The sequence below is a fragment of the Equus caballus genome, chromosome 6, assembly GCF_041296265.1.
Source record: "Equus caballus isolate H_3958 breed thoroughbred chromosome 6, TB-T2T, whole genome shotgun sequence".
Taxonomy (NCBI): domain Eukaryota; kingdom Metazoa; phylum Chordata; class Mammalia; order Perissodactyla; family Equidae; genus Equus; species Equus caballus.
In genome coordinates this window covers 64105361-64125995 of record NC_091689.1, presented here as the reverse complement: position 1 = coordinate 64125995, position 20635 = coordinate 64105361, and the positions used below count along the sequence as shown (strand labels likewise).

The window sequence follows — 20635 nt, the reverse complement described above, 5'->3', positions numbered from 1 at the left end:
TAATGATTTGCAAACTTTTATTTAGCAGAGAGATGCCTTTATAAATGAAATCTTGGGCAGAATCTCAATATGTTAAATGGATGAAAGCAAACCTGTCCAAGATGAAGAGAAGGTAGCCATCCCCACTCCCCATTACCCCCTTCTTTTTCTTCCCTCCTTCCCTGTGATCTTTAGGCACTTCTCTGGAACCACAGGATTCTGTACACAACAGTATGAAAACAACTGTGTTCGTATGCTAACACATCAGTGGGAAATAGTACCCTCAAAATAATATCTTTTAGAAGTAGAATGTTTGAAATTTTGTAAATTCCTAAATATATTCCATTTCATGAAATTGAGTACCCCATATCTTTGTGCCTGAGAGTCCTCACCTGTAAAGTAAGAGATTTGGGTCTGAAATTTAGAGTTCTTTCAGAAATGTTTTATATACAAAATAAATATAAAAATTATATATAATTTTATTATATAATATATATTATATTAATGTATTCTTTATATATATATATATACACACACACACATACCCTTAGTACTTTATGACTTAGATTTGAGACTCTCAAGATGTACATTAATTTATGTTTTTCTCCAATTAGTGGTAGCCTTCACTATTTTACTCATTCTGAACAACTTGTTTCCAAAGAAATTTGACTTTGAATTTTCTTGATATACCTTTCTAGAGTAATGACAATTCACCTTACTTATTCAAAAATTTTTGCTATTCAACACAAAACATTTCACTATATGTATATTTTGTAATGGTAATTGAAAAAGATAGTTGCTTTGATGCCTTTAGGGCCTCTGCTCATCCTTATGTATCTTTTTAATTTTCTATTCATTGAATTTTCAATGTGAACGCACATACATCAGAATTGTGAGAGCTTTTCTTTGATTTCAATCACAAAAGACGGCCGCAGAGAGACAGATGTTATGAATGATTGGCGGATGACTGACTGGATAACACCAATCTCTGAATCGCCAGTTCATTTCCTTGAAAGAATATGTAACATGATTCTTCAAGGGAAAGTTACCTAGCTAATGATCCAATTTCTTTTTAATTTGCTTCCCATTGGATTATTTGCTATCATTAGAACACTCAATAATTCACAAAGAAAAAGAGATAAACCAAAAATTCATCAATTTTACTCATAGTTTCTTCAATCCTGCTCCTTTCCCCCTACACTAATAAACAAGCTAGTCTGCTGAGTTACAGAAGAAAGAATCTTAGTGGCATACGACTCTTTGATCTGGGAATAGTTGTCTTTTTTTTTTTTTTTTTTTAAGATTTTTTTATTTTTTTTCCTTTTTTCTCCCCAAAGCCCCCTGGTACATAGCTGTATATTCTTCGTTGTGGGTCCTTCTAGTTGTGGCATGTGGGACGCTGCCTCAGCGTGGTCTGATGAGCAGTGTCATGTCCGCGCCCAGGATTCGAACCAACGAAACACTGGGCCGCCTGCAGTGGAGCGCGCGAACTTAACCACTCGGCCACGGGGCCAGCCCCTAGTTGTCTTGTTTTTAACTATGCCTCCCAAATATGTTATAGACGAGCCTAGAGACTAACAATTAAGGTGATTTTAAAGAGACATCTACACATCACATTTATACCAAGCACATTTTGTTTTTTAAAACACGTTAAAATACAGAAAGTATAGGGGCCGGCCAGCAGCGCAGCGGTTACGTTCGCACGTTCCCCTTCATCAGCCCAGGGCTCGCCACTTCAGGTCCCAGGTGCAGACCTATGCACTGCTTGTCAAGCCATGCTGTGGCTGGAGTCCCACATATAGAGGAAGATGGGCATGGATGTTAGCTCAGGGCCAGTCTTCCTCAGCAAAAAAGAGGAGGATTAGCAGCTGATGTTAGCTCAGGGCTAATCTTCCTCAAAAAAAAATAAAATAAAATACAGAAAGTTTCGAAGATAATGTTAAAAGCACCCACATACTAATCATTCAAGATTAATGCATGTTAACATTTTGTCATATTGCTTCACATTACAAAGAAAAGCCCCATAAATTCAAAATTTCCTTTGATCTTCTCTCCAGTTCTGATATGAAATTGGAATAAGTCACTCTGGTTCTCATTTTTATATTTTAATTACACATATATGGATCCATAAAGAATAAATAGTATAATTGGTGTGTTTTTAATTTACACAAGTGGCACTAAGCGCAATGCAAGACACATAATAGTTGTTTAGTGTTTGACAAAGGACAGACAGAAAAGGAAACACTGAAGGTTTTTAAGCAGGCTTCTTATAGAGTTAGATCTGTGTCTTAAAGAGAATTTTGGAAGCAATGTTGAAAATGAAGTGAAATGAAAAATACATCAAAACCTAGGAGGAAAGAAGGAAGGAAGGAAAGAGTAGGAGATGGGAAAAAAAGGAAAAAAAGAACAAAGCAGGTTAGAAAAACAGACCGGGGCAAGTAGGTCTTGTAGAGCTGTATTTGAGTCCCAAACGGACAGGAGAGAAAGACTGGGGCAGAAGTAACATTTAAAGAAATAATAATAAAAATTCTCAAAAATTGATGAAAGACATCAAGCCACAGAATCAAGAAGAATAAATCCCAAGCAATTCAAATTCAAAGGAAACCACAACTATGTACATTATAATAAAAGTTCAGAAAGCCAAATAATGGAAATCGGAAGACAATGAAATGATATCTTCAGTATGCTAATGTGCTAACAGAACTACCATCTTAGAGTTCTATACCAAGCAAAAATACACTTCAAAAAGTGAAAGTGAAGTAGAGATATTTTCAGGCAAACAAAAACGGAGAGAATTCATCAACAGCAAACCCACAATAAGGAAATACTTCAAGTAGAAAGAAAATCATCCTAGGAGGATGCACAGAGTTGTAGGAAGAAGTGAAGAAAAATGCACTCAAAACATGGATAAACATAAATGAATATTCATGATATAAAACAATACTAATATTGTCTTGTACAGTTGTAAATTTATATAGAATTTAAATAGAGGACAACTGTGTTAGTTTCCCAGAGCTACTGTAACAAAGTACCATAAACTTAGAGGCTTAAAACAACAGAAATGTATTCTCTCACAGTTGTGGAGACTAGAAATCTGAGATCAAGGTGTCAGCAGGGCCACACTCTCTTTCAAGTTTCTAGTGGATTACCCTTCCTTGCCTCTTCCCAGCTTCTAGTGGTTGCCTGCATTCCTGGGTGTTCATTGGCTTGTAGATGCATCACTTTAATCTCTGCCCCCATCTTCACATGGCCTTCTCTCCTGTTATCTGTGTCCATATTTCTCTCTTCTTATAAGGACACCTGTCATTGAATTAGGGCCCACTCTAGTCTAGTATGACCTCATCTTAACTTGATTACATCTGCAAAGACTAAATTTCCAAATAAGGTCATATTCACAAGTTCAAGGAGCTAGGACTTCAACAAATATTTCAGGGTGACACAATTTAATCCATAACAACAGCAATAGCACAAAAGTTGTGGAGGAGTAAAGGGAGTTAAAGTACTCTAAATTCCAAGATTTGTCCAACATGTTCTAAAAGTAACAATTTATATTAGACTCTAGTAAATCAAGAATGTATGTTGGAATCTAAGATAGACACTAAAAGAATAGTATATGAATGTCATGCTCATGACATGACATAATGTCTTACTTCCATTATCATCCTGTAAAAATATATGCTAATTTTCAATGTGGTCTTCTTTGATACATGGGTTATTTGGGGATAATATATCACAAACAAAGTGGGTTTATTTCAGGAATGCAAAGATAGTTCAAGCTTTGAAAATTAATCAGTTAAACTTACCATCTTGACAGAATAAAGAGGAAAATTATATAACCATCTTAATAGATGCAGAAAAAGCATTTGATAAAATTCAATACCCACACATAAATAGGGAACCTTAGGAAATTAGGGTTAGAATTTCCTTAATCTTACAAATGGTATCTACAAAAATCCTAAAGCAAACTATCATGCTTAATGGTGAAGTAATAGAAGTTTTCCCTTGAGATCCAGCTCAAGACAAGAATTCTCTTTATGATGACTTCTACCCAGCATAGCATTGTACTAGAAGTCTGAGTGCAATAAGGCAAGAAAAATGAATATACAAATACCCCATTATCCCATAATCCAGCAATTTCATTTTCAGGAATTATATATATACACGTATGGCTAATAAATACATATGTGCACCAAAAGACAAATACGATAACGATCATAGCAACTGTATTTGTAATAGCCAAAAATTAGAAGCAATCCAATTGTTCATCAACAACATAATGGATAAATAAATTATGATATGTTAGTACAATCCCATAGGCAAGGAAAATGAATGAACTACTGCAACATTCAATTACGTCAATGAATCTCATAAGCATAATATTGAGCAAAGGATGCCAGACAAAAAGGAATGCATATTGTATGATTCCATTTATATAAAATTCAAAAACATACAAAACAAAACCATGGTGTTAAAGGTCACAACAGTAGTTATCTTGGGGAGAAGGAATGGAGTAGTACTTGGAAGTTACACAAAAACTCTTTCTAGAATACTAACAATGTTCCGTTTCTTGATCTGAACGGTGTTTATATGAATCACTGTTTTCACCACGTTGTGCAATTATGACTTACGAACTTTTATGTGTGTATGTTATACTTACATAAAAGTTTATTTTTAGGAACTCGATGACAAAAAATAGGAAAACTAGGAAGGGAAGAAAGCACAGTTAGAGTAATTAGCACTAATAGCTTATACCTTGACAAAGAAGGAGAAAGAAAACCTAAAAAAATAAATTGATGAACTAACAACAAGTATTAATAATATGAGGTTTACAGTGTGGGAGAAAAATAGTATTATCTGAAATAAGTCTAAGCCTATCATTATATTGTAATTTATCGGGAATTAATTTTAATATAGTTCATTGTAGCTCAATCATTTCCAGGAGCATCTCATGGCAGAGACGGTTAATTACTGGCCCCCAAAACTATTGTTCCCTTAGGTCCAGGGAAATCTAGATACATGGCCACCAAGAATGAAGCCTATTTTTCTCAGTCTCTGCTGCAGCTAGATGGGACCACGTGTCTACATGCAGTAATAGAACATGCACAGAAATTGTGTATCCAACACCTGGATCATGCCCTTGGAGCGTGCGCTACCTTGTGTCTCCTTCCAGCCATAACAGGGCTGGAGCTGGCATCTTTCAACTCCGAGATGAAGCCAAACGTTGAGGATGGGAAAGCCATCCTAAACGCCTTGTATTGGCACATCTCCAGACTGTTGAGAGAGAAATAATCTTGTTCAAGCTTTTGTTAAGTTGTGTTTGAACCAGATGGCCCACACAGGATCATTACCATTTAGCTTCACTTAACAGGCTACTGGTTAAAAAGAAAACAAAAATCTCAGCTAGAAAGGGCATTTTAAAGACAATTCCATAAATTTGAATATAGAATGAATATTAGATATTGAGGAGCCATTGTTCTTTTCTTATTCATTATTGTGCTGTGGTTATAGATTCGTATAGAAATCTTTACTTAATTTCTAATGGTTTGGTGATATAGGCATAGATAGATAACACAAATATGGCAAAATACTAATTCTTGAATCTGGGTGATAGGTATACAGATTTGGTTGTATTATTCTTTCATATTTTCTATATGTTTGAAACTTTTCACAATAAAAATTTGAAAAAATAAAATCAACAAGAAAGACATTTTTGATAGAATGTAGCATGCACTTGGAGCTGTTAAAGCAGAGAGGCAAGGCACCGACCACAGCCTAAAGAGTAGCTCTTGGGAAGGCTAAAGACGGTTAGCAAAGCAGATGCGTTTGCCTTGTGTTGCCACTGTTGTTCACAGACCTGGAGAGAATGTGCTTTCCTCTTGCTGTGATTAGCTTACAGATTGTGGACAATTTTGTCATTCTTCTTCTGCAACTCAAGTTCAATAGCAGAAACTAGTTTGAAGATAGTATCCTGCAGACATTGTTTTAAGCTAACAGTGCAGGTGTGTACGCTATTTAATGCACTTTATTTGCACACTGTCTAATACACTTTGCCTATCATCTGTGATCCATGTTGCACTCAAAGGGGGATTCATTTTAATTGTGGATTCTATAGCTGCTACTGTCTTCCATATGTTATTATAGTAATAATAATAATAACGTCCCTTCGTTTCTGGGGGTTGCAAAGCTACACTACAAAAGCCAATCTTTCAGAAAATAAATGAAACTAGAACATAGATAACATTAGGCACATGTGTGTGGTGATGGATTGTAATTAGTCTTTGGGTAGTGAACATGATGTAATCTACACAGAAATCAAAATATATAACAATGTACACCTGAAATTTATATAATGTTATAAACCAATGTTACCGCAATTTAAAAAAAACTAATAATAATAATCTTGTCATTAAATTTCAAGAAATTATAGATGGGAATTTTTTATAAATGATTTCCTCATTTAGTAAATACAGTAAGTTTAGTAATGTCCCGTTTACTAAAATACTGTACTTTGCTGAAAAACAAGCTTTCAGGGTGCAATTCAAAACCTTCATCCTCAGATTAGTCAGTCTGGAAGAACATACATAAAATATTTACACGGTCTCTTTCATGCCAACAAATTGCTCCAGAAGATGAGAAGTGATGAGCTAGATTCTTCTTATATCTAAACCACTGCCTATGGTAAGGAAACTATCTTAAAAGCCTATTTATATTCCAGGTTCATAACTTACTATTCAGAAAGTTTACACTGTGATGTGTGATTCACTGGATTCAGAAACCTATTAGTGGCTAAGAGAATCATTGTGTTAACCAGAAACACCCTGCATTTTTGTTAATCTTCATTGCAGATCACATTTTCACATCCAGCCCCTAGATAGTGTTTCTTTGTAATCAAATGCTGGCAATTTAACTTGATAATTCTTCTTCTGAGCTTGCAGAGAAAAAGAAAGGGTTAGGTATGATGGAGGAGCTTTTCCTGTAGCTGTTTTTTCCAGAAGAGCTCCTTGTTATCTGTGCCTAAAACATAATTTTGATTTCTGATCTTTTATTTTACAGTGACGAAATAACATCTCATCCCTGGGCTAGAAGTAACCTGTATTTGGGATCACTCAATTCATCCCTATTTCAATTTGAAAACACTAGTTTCCTATTTAGAAATTATATTTAAACAAAGTGACTTTCAATCCTTGCTCAAGTGTATGGAAGTGAGGGAGGCCACCATGCCTGTCACCTCATTCATCACCAGGGTGGAGTTGGCTAAAATGGCAGCTAGGGAGCATCTGCTTCTGTCCACACATCTCGTCCATCCCTCCCAATGCAGCCTGATTCCTGTACCTCCCTCCACCAGCTACTTCATCATTAGGGCAGCTGAAAGTGTGGAAAGCAGAAAGCATTTGAGGAATTTTACAGGCTGGTAAAATTCCTCTGCAACCTCAGTTTTTAAATATATATCTTCCAGATGGATATTTCCTCGCTCAAAGTCTTGATTAATTATGTCTTGAAATATATGCTTCCTTTTAAAATGATTCATTGAAAACTTGGACTTAATAATCAAATTACACTTTTCAGGTGGTTTTTAAGTCAGTTGGTTCAAGTTACCATTAAATACTGTCCTTAAACCTTAGATTTCTTCTTCAAATAAAAGAAAATCCTTTTGTTGTTAAGTTTATTTCAGAATTTGTTTTAATATGAAAAATCGATGCTTGGAATATTGGACTGAATTTCTGCCCATCTCCCCAACCCTCCTTTTTTGGGGGGTTTGCAGGGACCAAGAAAAACAAGACATCTCGGTTACAAAAGCAATAGGCAATCAACTCAATCTTTGAAGGTAAGTAACAGAATCGCAAATTTACCTTCTCTGCAGAAAAATAATAAGACTAAAATAATTTGCAGATATATCTTTAAGAGCTATCAGAACATGGATTGTTCTCACATATCCTGTAGTCATTAATTTTCTGTTAAATATTAATGTTGCTTTTGGAGCTATGAGTTTTTGTCTTCTCTGTTGCATGATAAACTTTCTAAGAATGGGAAACAAGGAAATACCACATCTTTACTCTTTGCCCTATATCCTCATCCTATCCTTGTTGATGGATAAGTAAGAGCAATTGAAATCCAGAGTAATTTCAAATACTCAAAAAACAATTCTGCAATGCTACTAATATAATTCCTATAAGGAACAGATTTAATTCCTACAAGGAATAGTATAACAGGAGTTATTCTGGTTAAAGAGACTGCAGAAGCTCTGTAGTTACGCATCTTTTAAATGGCGATGAAAGAGAAGGTTAGGAACCCTGGTCTCTGCTATTCAGTTGATAAATGACCTTGTATCATTTAACCAATCACTTTCTCCATTACCTCATCTCTTTCTCGATGATATCAACATCAAAGTAATTGAGGAAGATGTCGACGGTTTTCTGTTTTGCAAGTGGCCATGTTTGAACTCTTCCCCAAAGACCTGATGATAAGGTGATTTTTTTTGGTCAAGGATTCCTTTTGGTCAGTATCCTTCTCTAGCTGACATCCTTTGCTGCCCTAGTCCATGAACCATCTATTATATGTTTGCTTGCTCTTTTTTCTGACTAGACTTTAGGTTCATTCCTTAGTTTAAGAATAAATCTACAGCCACCTGATCCCTGACTTGTTAGTATTCTAGACTCTGCTGACAGAAATGACTTAATTTTACTATCCCCCCAGCTAGCCACATTTATGTACCAATCTGAGTTTTTCTCAGCTTGCTCAGCTGTCCAATTTCTTTCAGCTTGTCTCTTCCTAGATTTTCCCTAATCATCATCATCTATTTTTCTGAAGGTCATCGACTCTTTTACAAGTCCACTCTCTCCATTGTAATTTTTGAGCTTCCAATTTTCAAAAAATGTGATGGCCACAACCTCGCTATTCTTCTGAGAAGAAAGCTTCTCAGTCATTGGGACTATAAAGGGATTTATTCCAACCACATCATTTTAAAGCCAAAGAAAACGTAGTCTGTAGAGACAAGTTACCAAAATTCATCTAGTAATCAACCAAAGAGTCAAAACTAAACCCAAGGTCTTTGAACTGCAACGAGCTGGAGAATCCAGCCTTTGCCCCCACTGATACAATTCATGCTCCCAGAGGATTTAGAGATAACATCTTCACTGGGATCCATTTCCTCCAGTTGGTATAGCCCTGAGCAGGGTGGAGTTGAAATGCAAAGAATGGGATCCAAAATCTGCCACAGACATTAGCAACTAGCATTTCTACAATTCAATTACCCTCCACTTTCTGTAGTCAGAAGGGAATTATACTGAATACAGCATCTGCATATAAATTGGAAAGGGGATATTTTATTATATACAAAAACAAGGATTTTTTGTTGGTTTTGGTTGGAAAAAAATGTTCTGAATCCTCTCATCGGATATTGAATAACATAATTTTGGCAAAGGTTTTTAGCCTTTGTTGTTATTCTTCAGTTATTATTTTGCTTAACTACCACGGTCACAAATTTGTTCATGGATCCTCTCTGTGGGAGATTCCCTGGTAGGTTGGATGTTTTTTTCTCACCCTGTTTTGAAAAGTTTCTGGCCTCTTGAGATGCCTTACTTCCATCCTCTCAGAGCCTCCACCCCCATTTGCTGGTGTCCTTAGGATTGACCATCAATGCGCCCTCAGAATATTTCTCACGCCTTTACTGGGAGCAAAATTTTACTTCACCTGTCAGTGAATGACTTCTATATTACAGTCAGTTCCTGCATCTGGTGTGTGTGTTCATGGAAAATTGTTCAGAGATGAAGCTATCATTTGGTTCTCATTGGTATTCATGACTATTCCTTGGCAATTTGTAATGTTATACACTTGTATAGCATTTCACGGTTTTTACGTCATCTTGTTTGAACCTATGATATCAGCAAGGCTGATATTATCTCCATTTTATGGTTGAAGAAACTTTAGCTCAGAGAGATTCAACGATGTACCTAAAGTCACTTAGACAGGAAGTGGCAGAGTTAAGACTAGAATCCTAGCCTAATGTCAATGCTCTTCCACACCACTCTGCAAATCAAACATTAAGACTGTCTTTGTCTTATTGTCCCTTTCCCAACTTGTCTGAAAGGAAAAACACCACACTTAGAAATAGGACTAGTAAAAGACATTTTCATCCACAAAAAAAAAGGGGTTGGCTACCATGAGATCTTAGGACTGCTCCATCCAGCAAAAAAGATTCAGGACCTATTTCCAAAATTGCTAATTTAAGAGTGCCAATTATTTATACAAACAGCAAATCAGAACTGATCTCAGGTGTCTTTGACTGCTAATCACATTTCTGTGCTACAACTGATCAAAACCATGCAGTTGTCCTTGGAGTCATAGGTCTCAAATACTCAGTACTTTGCAAGGAATGTGTGGGAGTTCTGCTGTGTGACTAGCGGGCAGCATATGTGGGTGATGCCACCAAATGCCACAGAGACAGAACTTTGCACAAGTTAGAGTAAAGAACTCTGGAAAGGCCAGGTAATTTCCCTTTATGTCTGTCATCTGCCATGTGAGCTCTCAGACATGCTAGGAGACACTGAGGAATCTAAGATAGAAATAAAGAGGAAAGAAGGAACAGGGGCAGCATTGGGACTTGTTGCATATCACCAGCGCTGTCCTCAAGAGTGTGCAATTGCTTAGGACCAGGGAAGAAAACACAAATTTTCAAACATGGGATATTAAATTCATAATTGGTAAAAGTTCTCATACCCAGGAGACACTCCTGTGTATGGTATTGGGTACTCCTAATAAAGTACTGGTGACAGAGTCCTTTCATGAACTCAGTTATGTCCATACATTTCTTACTCTTCTGAATGGTCCCAACTGGACAATCCGAACATAGGGTGCCCTTCTAGCCCTCCAAGGACCCTTTCTTGGGACCCTGACAAGAACTTTCCATGACAATTTCTCCTCCTGGGGCCAATTTTTGTGAGTGAGGAGCCAGTATTTAACAGCCCAGAAAGTAGGACTGATATGTAATGATGTTTAACATGAAACCTTGCTCAAAGAGTTTTGAAAGTCTAAGGCTTAAATTTTTTGGTATCAGTGTTTTCTAACTATACTATCTATACATTTCTATCTACACTTTGTTGTTTATACTATCTACATTCTAATCTTTCTCTTCTCAGCCCTCAAAGTGATCTGTTTCCAAAATTTTTCAGTCAATTGAAATTTCATGAATATTTGTTTCCCACAATCTCCTTCCTTCAAAGTTTGCCAGCTACCCTGTTCTGTGTCTTCGTAGCCTCTCCTTACCGCGTCACAGTTAGGTCATATGGCAGGAGTAAAAAGACCCGCAATCAAGACTCCCCACCATGGTAGCTCAGAGGCAGTCCATAGTTTAAAGGAAACTAAACATCTGTGCAGATGTGTCCAGCTCCACTTCCATAGAGAAGGAATAGAATAAAAACATCTCAGACTGTGAGGCCTCCTGCTAAGACTTCTAGAGAAGACTCAAGCCAATTGAACATAGAGAAATGAATCCTTCCTTTTTTTCTTATTACATTTTTATCTGTGTTACCTTTATATTTTAAATCTAGGGCACATCTTAGATATTTAATGGAAAAGATAATTAGGTATTACTCAAGTACCACCGAGAAGGAAATGAAAGGTGTGAACGTTTAGAAATGGGTCATTAAACTGGTTGCCTCAGAACCATGTTGATCTTCATATTCAAGGCGAGAAGTAAGCAGCATCCATGACCAGCTAATAGCCAAGCTGCTTAGGAGTCAAAGAGCCCTGCAGATCATACGCCACCATTAACACTGCAACCTAAACCAGTGCATATCTTACAGAGTTGAGTTAGAAGGAGAAAAAAAGAATAATCATTTCACCTTGGCAAAAGTTGAGATATCACAGAAATAATTTCCTCCTTCCTGTTATTGTCCTGTGTCCATGAGTATGATCAAGATCTGCTATTTCCAGGTCATAATTTGAGATCAGTGTGAAGGAAAGACTCTGAACATCCCTACTTTATATTGCTATAACAATTGAAACATATTTATAGTCTGTATGATATTTCACCATGCATTGCCATTTTATTTTTTTTGTTCAGAACAATAATATCCAAGCCTAGATAACACAAGAACGCCTGACCTGTCCAGCCAGCCTTCATTACACAGGAGAGGAAGCCGGCAGCAAGCAAGAAAATGGATTCTTTTAGAAAAGATAATTCCTCAGGACTTTACTGTAACGACTTCTTAAAGAAGGAGATAGAGTTTGTGGACAAGTTCAAACATTTGTTTTCTAGGCTGTAAACAAGAAAAACATTGGTCAAAAGCAAAACCATCACAGTTTTCATTTTATGTACATGGAGTTCCCCAATCACTAACTTGAGTCTTTTGTACCCTGCCCCGGGGTTAGGTCAACAACTTCTGCCATTTCCGCAGATGCACTTGTTTCAGGGATTCTCAATCTTATGGTCTGATTCTCTACACTTGGAATCTGTCTCCATATAGCATGGATTAATTTAGCTTCCTAATGACTGGAAGTAATAAGTGAAGTTTGCATGGAGTACCTAGTTGGGAGCTTTTAAACTTGACTACACTTAGCTCAAATTCAGCCAAAATAGTCTCACCTTCCAGCTTGTGATACTAGGCACAAAATCTCATGGATAGAGAGTGCCAAAGGGCCAAGAATTTTTCAATTAAATAACCTGATAGAGCTACCTTTTTTTAACCATTCTGACTTCTTATTCATTAGCTATCTTATTCTATACCTATCAAGAGTATAGAAGTTGAAGAAATAATGAAATATGCTATTTTTAAATATATAAAATATATTTTTATATATATAAATAAAATATGTAAAAATATTTTTAAAAATAAAGTAAAATAACCTAAAAATCCATCAATGGTGACCTGTGAGTTTTGTTTTATTAGATCTAAACACCAAGAGCTAAAATGTTCTATGTTTTTCTAAAGATTGGCACCTGAGCTAACAACTGTTGCCAATCTTCCTTTTTTTAAATTGCTTTCTCTCCCCAAATCCCCCCTTCTGGGCTGTATACTTTAGATGTGGGTCCTTCAAGTTCTGGCATGTGGGACGCCACCTCAACACGGCCTGATGAGTGGTGCCATGTCCACGCCCAGGATCCGAACCAGCGAAACCCTGGGCTGCCAAAGAGGAGCACGCGATCTTAACCACTGGGCCATGGGGCTGGTCCCTAAAAATGCTCTATTTTTAAAAAGTCATGTGCCAAGGGACTCAAACATATACTTGTATACCAGTGTTCATAGCAGCATTATACACAAATTAGCCAAAAGGTGGAAAGAACCCAAGTGTCCATCAACAGATGAATGGATTTTAAAAATGTAATATTTAAAAATGTAGTATATATAATAGAATATTGTTTATCCATAAAACCAAATCCTAACATATGCTACAATGTGGATTAACCTTGAAAACATTATGCTAAGTGAAATAAGCCAGATACAAAGGGACAATTATTCTATGATGTCAATTATTTGAAGTACCTAGAGTAGACAAATTCATAGAAATGGAAAGAATAATAGAGTTTACCAGGGGCTAGGGGTAAGGGGAATCGGAAGTTGTCTAATTGGTACATAATCTCTGTTCAGGATGATGCAAAGGTTCTAGTTATAGAGAATTATGATGGTTACACAATATTGTGAATGTACTTAACGCCACTGAATTGTACACTTAAAAGTAGTTAAAAAGGTAAAAAAAAAAAAACCTCTAATAAAATCTGACTAGTATTTCCAAGACAAAAAAAAAAGTCATATGCCAGTCTAAAGCATCTGAGAAGACATACATTGCTTGACAAAATAATTTGTCCTATACTTTTTGGTTTGATATAAAAAGGATTCACATTAACTCCCGCATTACGATGCAGCATAAATATTTTCTAGTCACAAGGCCACACTGATCACATTATTTCCTCATTTTTTGGACACTTAGGCGTAGACTTGTGCATTTTCAGAAAACTGTCAATAACACCTTATGCCACTTTGAACCATTAAGTATGATCTTTGAATCACACGTTGGCTAAATTGTGTAGGCTGTTCTGTCTTTTTCTTGGTTACTATAGAAACTGCAAAGTCATGGTGTTGTGAGGAGATGACAAGGGCATCTGAAAGTGTACAATAAAAGTTATTTCATGGTTTATAATTTCTTCCAGCTGTCTCCATTTGTGATTATCACGTTCACTCTGGGAGTATAAACATACAACCAAAAGGGCTCTGGTAACTACAGCCAAGAACGATCTCACCCATGACAGACTCGCTCCGAACCCCTTTCCCTCAAAGATTTATAACAGAAACACACAAAACAAGTGACACGTAAAGTTCAGGTGTTTCCAATTATTTCCCTCCTATGAGCTGAGCCTTCCTAAATCCAAAACATGTTGCAGCTCAAATCGGTTTCCTTATACTTGAACATTGTGTCATTTCAGGAGAATTTCATCTACATATCTCTGATTCACTGACACTTCATCAATAACATAATGCATCTCCTCTGAGCTCTTCTACATGATCATTCCCTCTCTGGGTGGTCGAAAATATGGTACATTTAAGTATTGCTTGCTTTTGTGAAACGCACACTTAGAAAGTGTATAACCTTTTGCCCTTGCAGGAAAAAGAGAAATAAATGCTCAGTGCCAGGATTTGTAGCCGATTCCTTGTCAGTTACATCACCACAGAGTGTTCTAGCACAATGCCTCAGCTATCTTCCTGCTCAAGGACTGTCAGTCTCTCTCTACAATGGCGTAGATGGAGGAAGACAGACCCATCCTTGCTGGTATGAATCTTTAACTGCCTCAATGTTAATACTCAGGCTAAACTATTCAGGGATTACAAAGAAAGAGCATTGTATTTTCCTAAGTTTTGGAAATTTAGGAATACAAAGTTGATGGATCCTTTAGGCTATGGCAACCTTAGATAGCAGTGAGCTTTACCTTATGGTCCTAGAAATGTGCTAGTTCATTACTGCCTCTGCAGGTGAATGGCAGCACTCTGCTTATAATTACCTTACAGGAATTGTGAGGATTATTTCATAAAGTATTTCAATAAGGAGAAGTGTTAAATAATATTCACTGTTTAGGGAAACAAATTCATCTACAGATGGATGAACTAGATGAATTACAATGAAGAGGAAATTAAAAACTTTACCTATAGCTGAATACTCTCCAAAATAGGTGAACACTTTAAGCCCGCTCTCACTCGCTCTCTTTCAACACACACACACACACACACACACACACACACTCACTCACTCACTCTTTATGATTTTGGCAGGAAACAGTGAAAGATATTGTGAAAGGATAAACATTGTTCTGATGATGAAGTGTTTTTGGTTAATTGCCAATGAGCTTTGAAGAGGAATCCAAATTTTCAGAACAGCATCAGGGCTAGAGTTCTTTCAAGGGATAAACTCCTACTACTCTTGGCACTTTATCCCGAGTCCAAGTGGGGGAGACATTAGAATCTAACCATCTGAGTACGTTTAATGTTTAGTAACAATATGACTTTGTGCTCAAGATAATATAAATGGTTACCACTCAAGTTATCTATGTTTATGAAAATACTGTCTTGAAATATATCTGTATAGATATATTCATATTCTTTGAAATATGTTATAATACAAATCAGATAAAAGTAGAAATTTCATTTCAGTTTTAGAAGAGTTTTACTTTCCTAACATTTTACTTTCTTAGACTAAAGACAGTTTCAGTGTGTTGAATGCTGTGAAATCACCAGCCTGTTGTTTATATTTACCACAGTATGAGAAGAGGTAGAACTTGTGGAACTGTTTGAAAGCAGTATTGTCTATTCTAAATAGGTTGTGTGTGTGTCTGTATTGTGGTCCTGAGAAAGAGGGTAAAAGGTTTCTCTGAGTGGTCAATATGGTCATCAATTGCAAAGGTGAGTAATAATACTCTTCTCTACCTTCTACCTGCATCACACATTATATTTCACATTAGTCAACTAATAATTAATTTGAGTTCAGGTCTAGAAAGAGGAACACAGTAACCATGAGCAGAAATACCATAGGAACTGTTTTTCAAGTTCATGTCTCATACTCTGCTCTGCAGAAAACGGGAACTACAAGGGACTCAGGGATGGGTGTGGGTGGGGAAGATATCCACTCCCAAGACATCTCATTCACATGGCAGGCAAATGGATGCTGACTGTGTGTTCATGTCCACACTGGTCTCTCTAGAAGGCAGTTTGGGCTCCCTCACACAAAGTGTCTGGGTTCCAAGAGTGAATGGCCTAAGAAACAGGAAGTGGAAGCTATCAGTTTCTTAAGATCTGGACACAGAAACTGGCACAGCATCACTCTGCCATATACTATTAGTCAAGCAGTTACAGAGCCTAGATTCAAGGAGAGGGGACATAGACCCCACTTCTCCATAGGAGGCCTGTCAAAGAATTCTGTGCCCTTGTTTTAAAACCACCACTATGGGGGCCAGCCCAGCAGCGTAGCAGTGGTTTGCTCACTCCACTTCGGCAGCCTGGGGTTCAGCTCTCGGGCACAGACCTACACACCGCTCATCAAACCACGCTGTGGTGGAGTCCCACATACAAAATAGAGGAAGATTGGCACAGATGTTAGCTCAGGGACATGCTTCCTCACCCCCCCCCCCAAAAAAAATGGAATTGCTGGAGGATATGGTAATTCCATGTGATTTAAAACCATCACTATGTGTAAATCAGCAAGAAAATGCATACTGCTTTTCAACTTGATGTTGCCTTCTTTACTCACCTGGGAATATCTGCCCCAATCTTGGAAAATAAAGCATACCGCCAAGTTTAGTTGGTGGACCCGTTGAATCCTGATATTTCAAAGAATCACAACAAAACAGGCAAGAAACTGTGGCCTCCTTTATTTGGGATATATTGTGAGTTTAATTGAAGCAAGGTAAATCAGTTTGAAATATTGCTCTGAAGCAATAATTGGCACTAGAGATTATAAATTACCTCTTAATTTCTTGCATCATATTTCCAGGCCCCCTCAACATCTTTTCCTCTTCCTTAAATCACCAAAATCTATGTGGATTAGCTGGAGATATATCTTGAAGGGCTTGTAGTTGTCTGTTTAGTTTGTATTTTGCAAGTTTATTTTTCCCTGTTGTGCATTCTTAATCACCAGATATTTTTTGAGCATCTATTATACACTAAGCACTGGAATTTTAGAAATACATGGTTTGTGCCTTTGTGGGAGTCATAAGTGGGGAACATACTTGCCACAAAATAAAGAATCAAAAAAGTACTATAATACAGCTGAATACAAAATCCTGTGGGTTCTTCAGAGAATAAAGAATTCCAGATGGGTGCCATGGAGTTGATGTTAAGAGACAGGTTAAGATGCTTCAGGCAAATGGAGAAAAGGAAAGCTGATCAGAACCTGCAGGAAATTATTGGAAGGCACCAGATAGTTTTAAGAATTGGTCATTTATATTGGTGACTTTAGAATGTGGAATGAAAGAAGGAACAAGGAGATGAGGCTAGTAAGGTAGATTGGGCCAAATCATGAGCTTTGTGTCCTGAGCCCAGTGAGTGAACTTGCTTCCATACATTACAGAAGGGAAATAGTAATTCCACACTCTCCTTTGGAATCCGACAGTACATTAGATAGTGAGAGATGGAGATAGAATTTGTTCCATATAATATGGTGGATACTTTTCTAAGAAACCTCAACTTTTCCAAACTTGCTTTTTATAAGGCTTTCTTTAAGAAAAAAAGGTTTAAATGAGAAAAAAATATGGAATAGAGCATTTCTAGCTACATATATATTGTTTTAAAACCTAAAAATCATTGAGCAAATACAGTGTTTGATTACATCTAGCTTTGGCTGGAGAGTTAAAGTGAGTCTTTGCTATCAGCACAGGCTTCTTAAATTCTTCTCACCTTCATTATCACACTTTGTATTAACAAAGCATACAAATATGTACTCAAAGAAGTCAGCCCTGGTTTGTGAGATAGGTTTCCCACCCTCACCCCAAAATTCAGTGTTAAGCCAATATCGACCTCCACAATGAAACTCACGTACCCTAATTAATAAATGACATATTGTCCAATCTCCGTTACAAAAATACACCATTAGGAAATTGCCATGTCCAAGGAGCTGTCTGAGGAAATGAGGAAGGTATTCTTCAAGGGGAAAGATTAGAGGTGTGACCCTCAATTGAAAAGTTGACCTGAATTATTCCAAGCGTATGTTATAAAATTTTCAGGTAAAAACATCATGGGGGATGGAGACATATTCCAATTCTAAAAAGACTTGAAAACTCGGCTAAGATTAATCAATATGCTTTTCTAAACCTGTCCTATTACTTTCAAAGTGAACATATGTACCACTTAGCTCACATTACTATTGAAGATCCCACAATGACTCTTCACTACCCTATAGTGTGAAATCAAAGGTATGTTATGTCTTCTGTTGATGTCTGGTCACATTCCTGCTTTATTTATTTGTACAGTTATGTCCTCGATTAGCTTATTTTTATATAAATTTCTAACTCCCTAAATGTTCCCAAAGACTCCAGTTATCTTGCATGGGAAACCCTCATCTCTCCCAATATCTCTGGTGATTGTTGATTGTTTAGGAGGTTATGTTTCCCCTGATCACGAATGACCTCCTGCTGAATTCTCCACAGGCCATTATCCTGCCTTCTGCATGTGCTGTCCTTTCTCTCCATCATATTGCCATTAGGCTGGACACCACCAGAATCCTTCGCACTCCAAAGTACCTCCTACACAAGGCTGTATGTGTCCAGCACACATTGCCTTGGGGCAATAGAGAGGACTTATGTCACTTAGCCTACAGCACAGCAAATAACTTAAAACTGAATTTTAACATCTCCGTTCCGAAGTCTTTCAGGCATTCCCGTCTCTGGGAACTTCTCAGGGACTTTCCTCCCATAAAGGCATGTTGCTCCATCAACCTTCCTTCTTAGCCCCATTTCCTTAGCTCCATAGCCCAGTTCTAATTCTCCACCCACCCACCACCACCACAGTTGACTTCCCTCTTACTTCTCTCATGGAAAGTTAATCTTTCTAGCTTTTTTGTTTAAAGTCAACCTTCTTCCAAAAGGAACACTGATTTCAGATTTATTAATGGTATAATAATTGGTATAATGTCTTCTGCATGCTGCATTATACCAATTTGTATTATTAAACTATTTTGCTTTTTTTTCTGGGGATTTAGGGTGGTCAACATTCTCTTATGCTGAGCCAGCGGTGCTAGTTGAATACAGAACTTAATTAACAAGTATTTGTGAAGCTTCTGGGATCCCAGCAACATCCCAAGTACTCTAGATTAGTGCTTTTCTAACTTTGATGTGTATCCTATCCTCCTAGGGATAGAATTAAAATGTGGGTTCTAATTCAGTAGGTATAGGGTAGATTCTACGGTCATGAATTTCTTTCCTGTTTGTCCCCCTTTCATTTGTTTAATCAATGTGTTTTTTCCAGTTTTACTGAGATATAATTGACATACAGTACTATATAAATTTAAGGTATACAACATGATGACTTGACTTACATATATTGTGAAATGATTGCCACAGTAAATTTAGTTGATGGATTTCTAACAAGCTCCCAGGTGATTCTATGCAACTGCTCCGGAGACTTCTCTTTGCCTCGCACTCCTCCAGAGGACCAAAAGGCCAAGTTGCATGCCTTTGTGAAAGTGAGATAGCTGACTGGGATGAACCATAGAGCCCTTGGCCAGACAATAGTGCAAAAGTAAAGAGAAAGGAAATGCATTTGCTCTGAATTTAAGCTATTCACAAAAACTAAAGCGATTTTCATGTTTCTAATTCCCTTCCACACTCCCATAAAATAAGGTGTTCTCTTTTCCACACCTTAAAGGTAAACGTTGTGCTTTTAACTTTTACTACTAGATCCATTCCATCTAGACAATAGATTTGCTACTTTCTGTACATTGGCAACTAAAGAGTATACAACTTGTAAAGATTTGCAAATGCCAAGTGTTTCACCATGTCCTTGAAGGAGGTATTATAGTTTAAACTTCACTTACTTTAGGAAAATTTCATGAATATAAGTAAACCCTCTCTGAACGTGCCAAATGGAGTGTTTGCTAGTTCTTTTGCAACTGGCAAAATATAAAAAAAATTTTTAAAAATCCACTATAGATGTCTGTTATTATCTAAAGTGTTTCGTTGCTAGCTGCACATTTGCTTGCTTATTTCTTCCTATCTTTTTAAGGAGCAGAGAGAAGAAAAAACTATGGGATAGTGTTACAGAAGAATAAATTACACGTTATAGGCTTATTCAAAACCTTTAAATGTCAAACAAATGGGGAGTTGGGGAGCAGAGAGCTCAAAAGGATATTCACCGAACTGGTTTTTATTTAAGTTCAAATAGTTTAAAAGGAAACTAAACTTTCTGGTTTCCTTTAGATTTTATCAGCAAGGTTTTCACAGTCTCTCTTTGGTATAAAAATAAATCTAACATATTATGTGAAATTAAACTAACAAATTTATAGCCACATCATAAATATTTTGAAAGCTATAAAAATAAGTATACTTGAAATCAGTACATACAGTCTTTATATGCTGATTGTTTTCTCATTTTTGCTTTTCAATAATATCACTGGATTTCCTTTGGTAATTTTATCATAAGCATAGTACATGTTGCATCAGAGTCTTCATAAACCACTTAAA

At 36.8% G+C, this 20635-nt stretch overlaps 1 protein-coding gene across 26 annotated transcripts in view; it reads left to right on the top strand.

The window, feature by feature from the left end:
• The window catches only part of LMNTD1 (lamin tail domain containing 1), a 369615-nt gene extending 355935 nt beyond the window's left edge, over positions 1–13680 (top strand). For 24 of the 26 annotated variants that reach the window (XM_070271086.1, XM_070271077.1, XM_070271079.1 and 21 more), the window contains 2 exons: positions 7742–7804; positions 12041–13680. In XM_070271086.1, the coding sequence (XP_070127187.1) occupies positions 7742–7804; positions 12041–12061 (84 nt within the window). In that variant the 3' untranslated portion in view covers positions 12062–13680. Of the gene's footprint in view, positions 1–7641; positions 7805–12040 lie in introns of all 26 variants that reach the window. The other 2 variants (XR_011439998.1, XR_011439999.1) reach the window with 1 other exon arrangement.
• The last annotated feature ends 6955 nt before the right edge of the window (positions 13681–20635 follow it).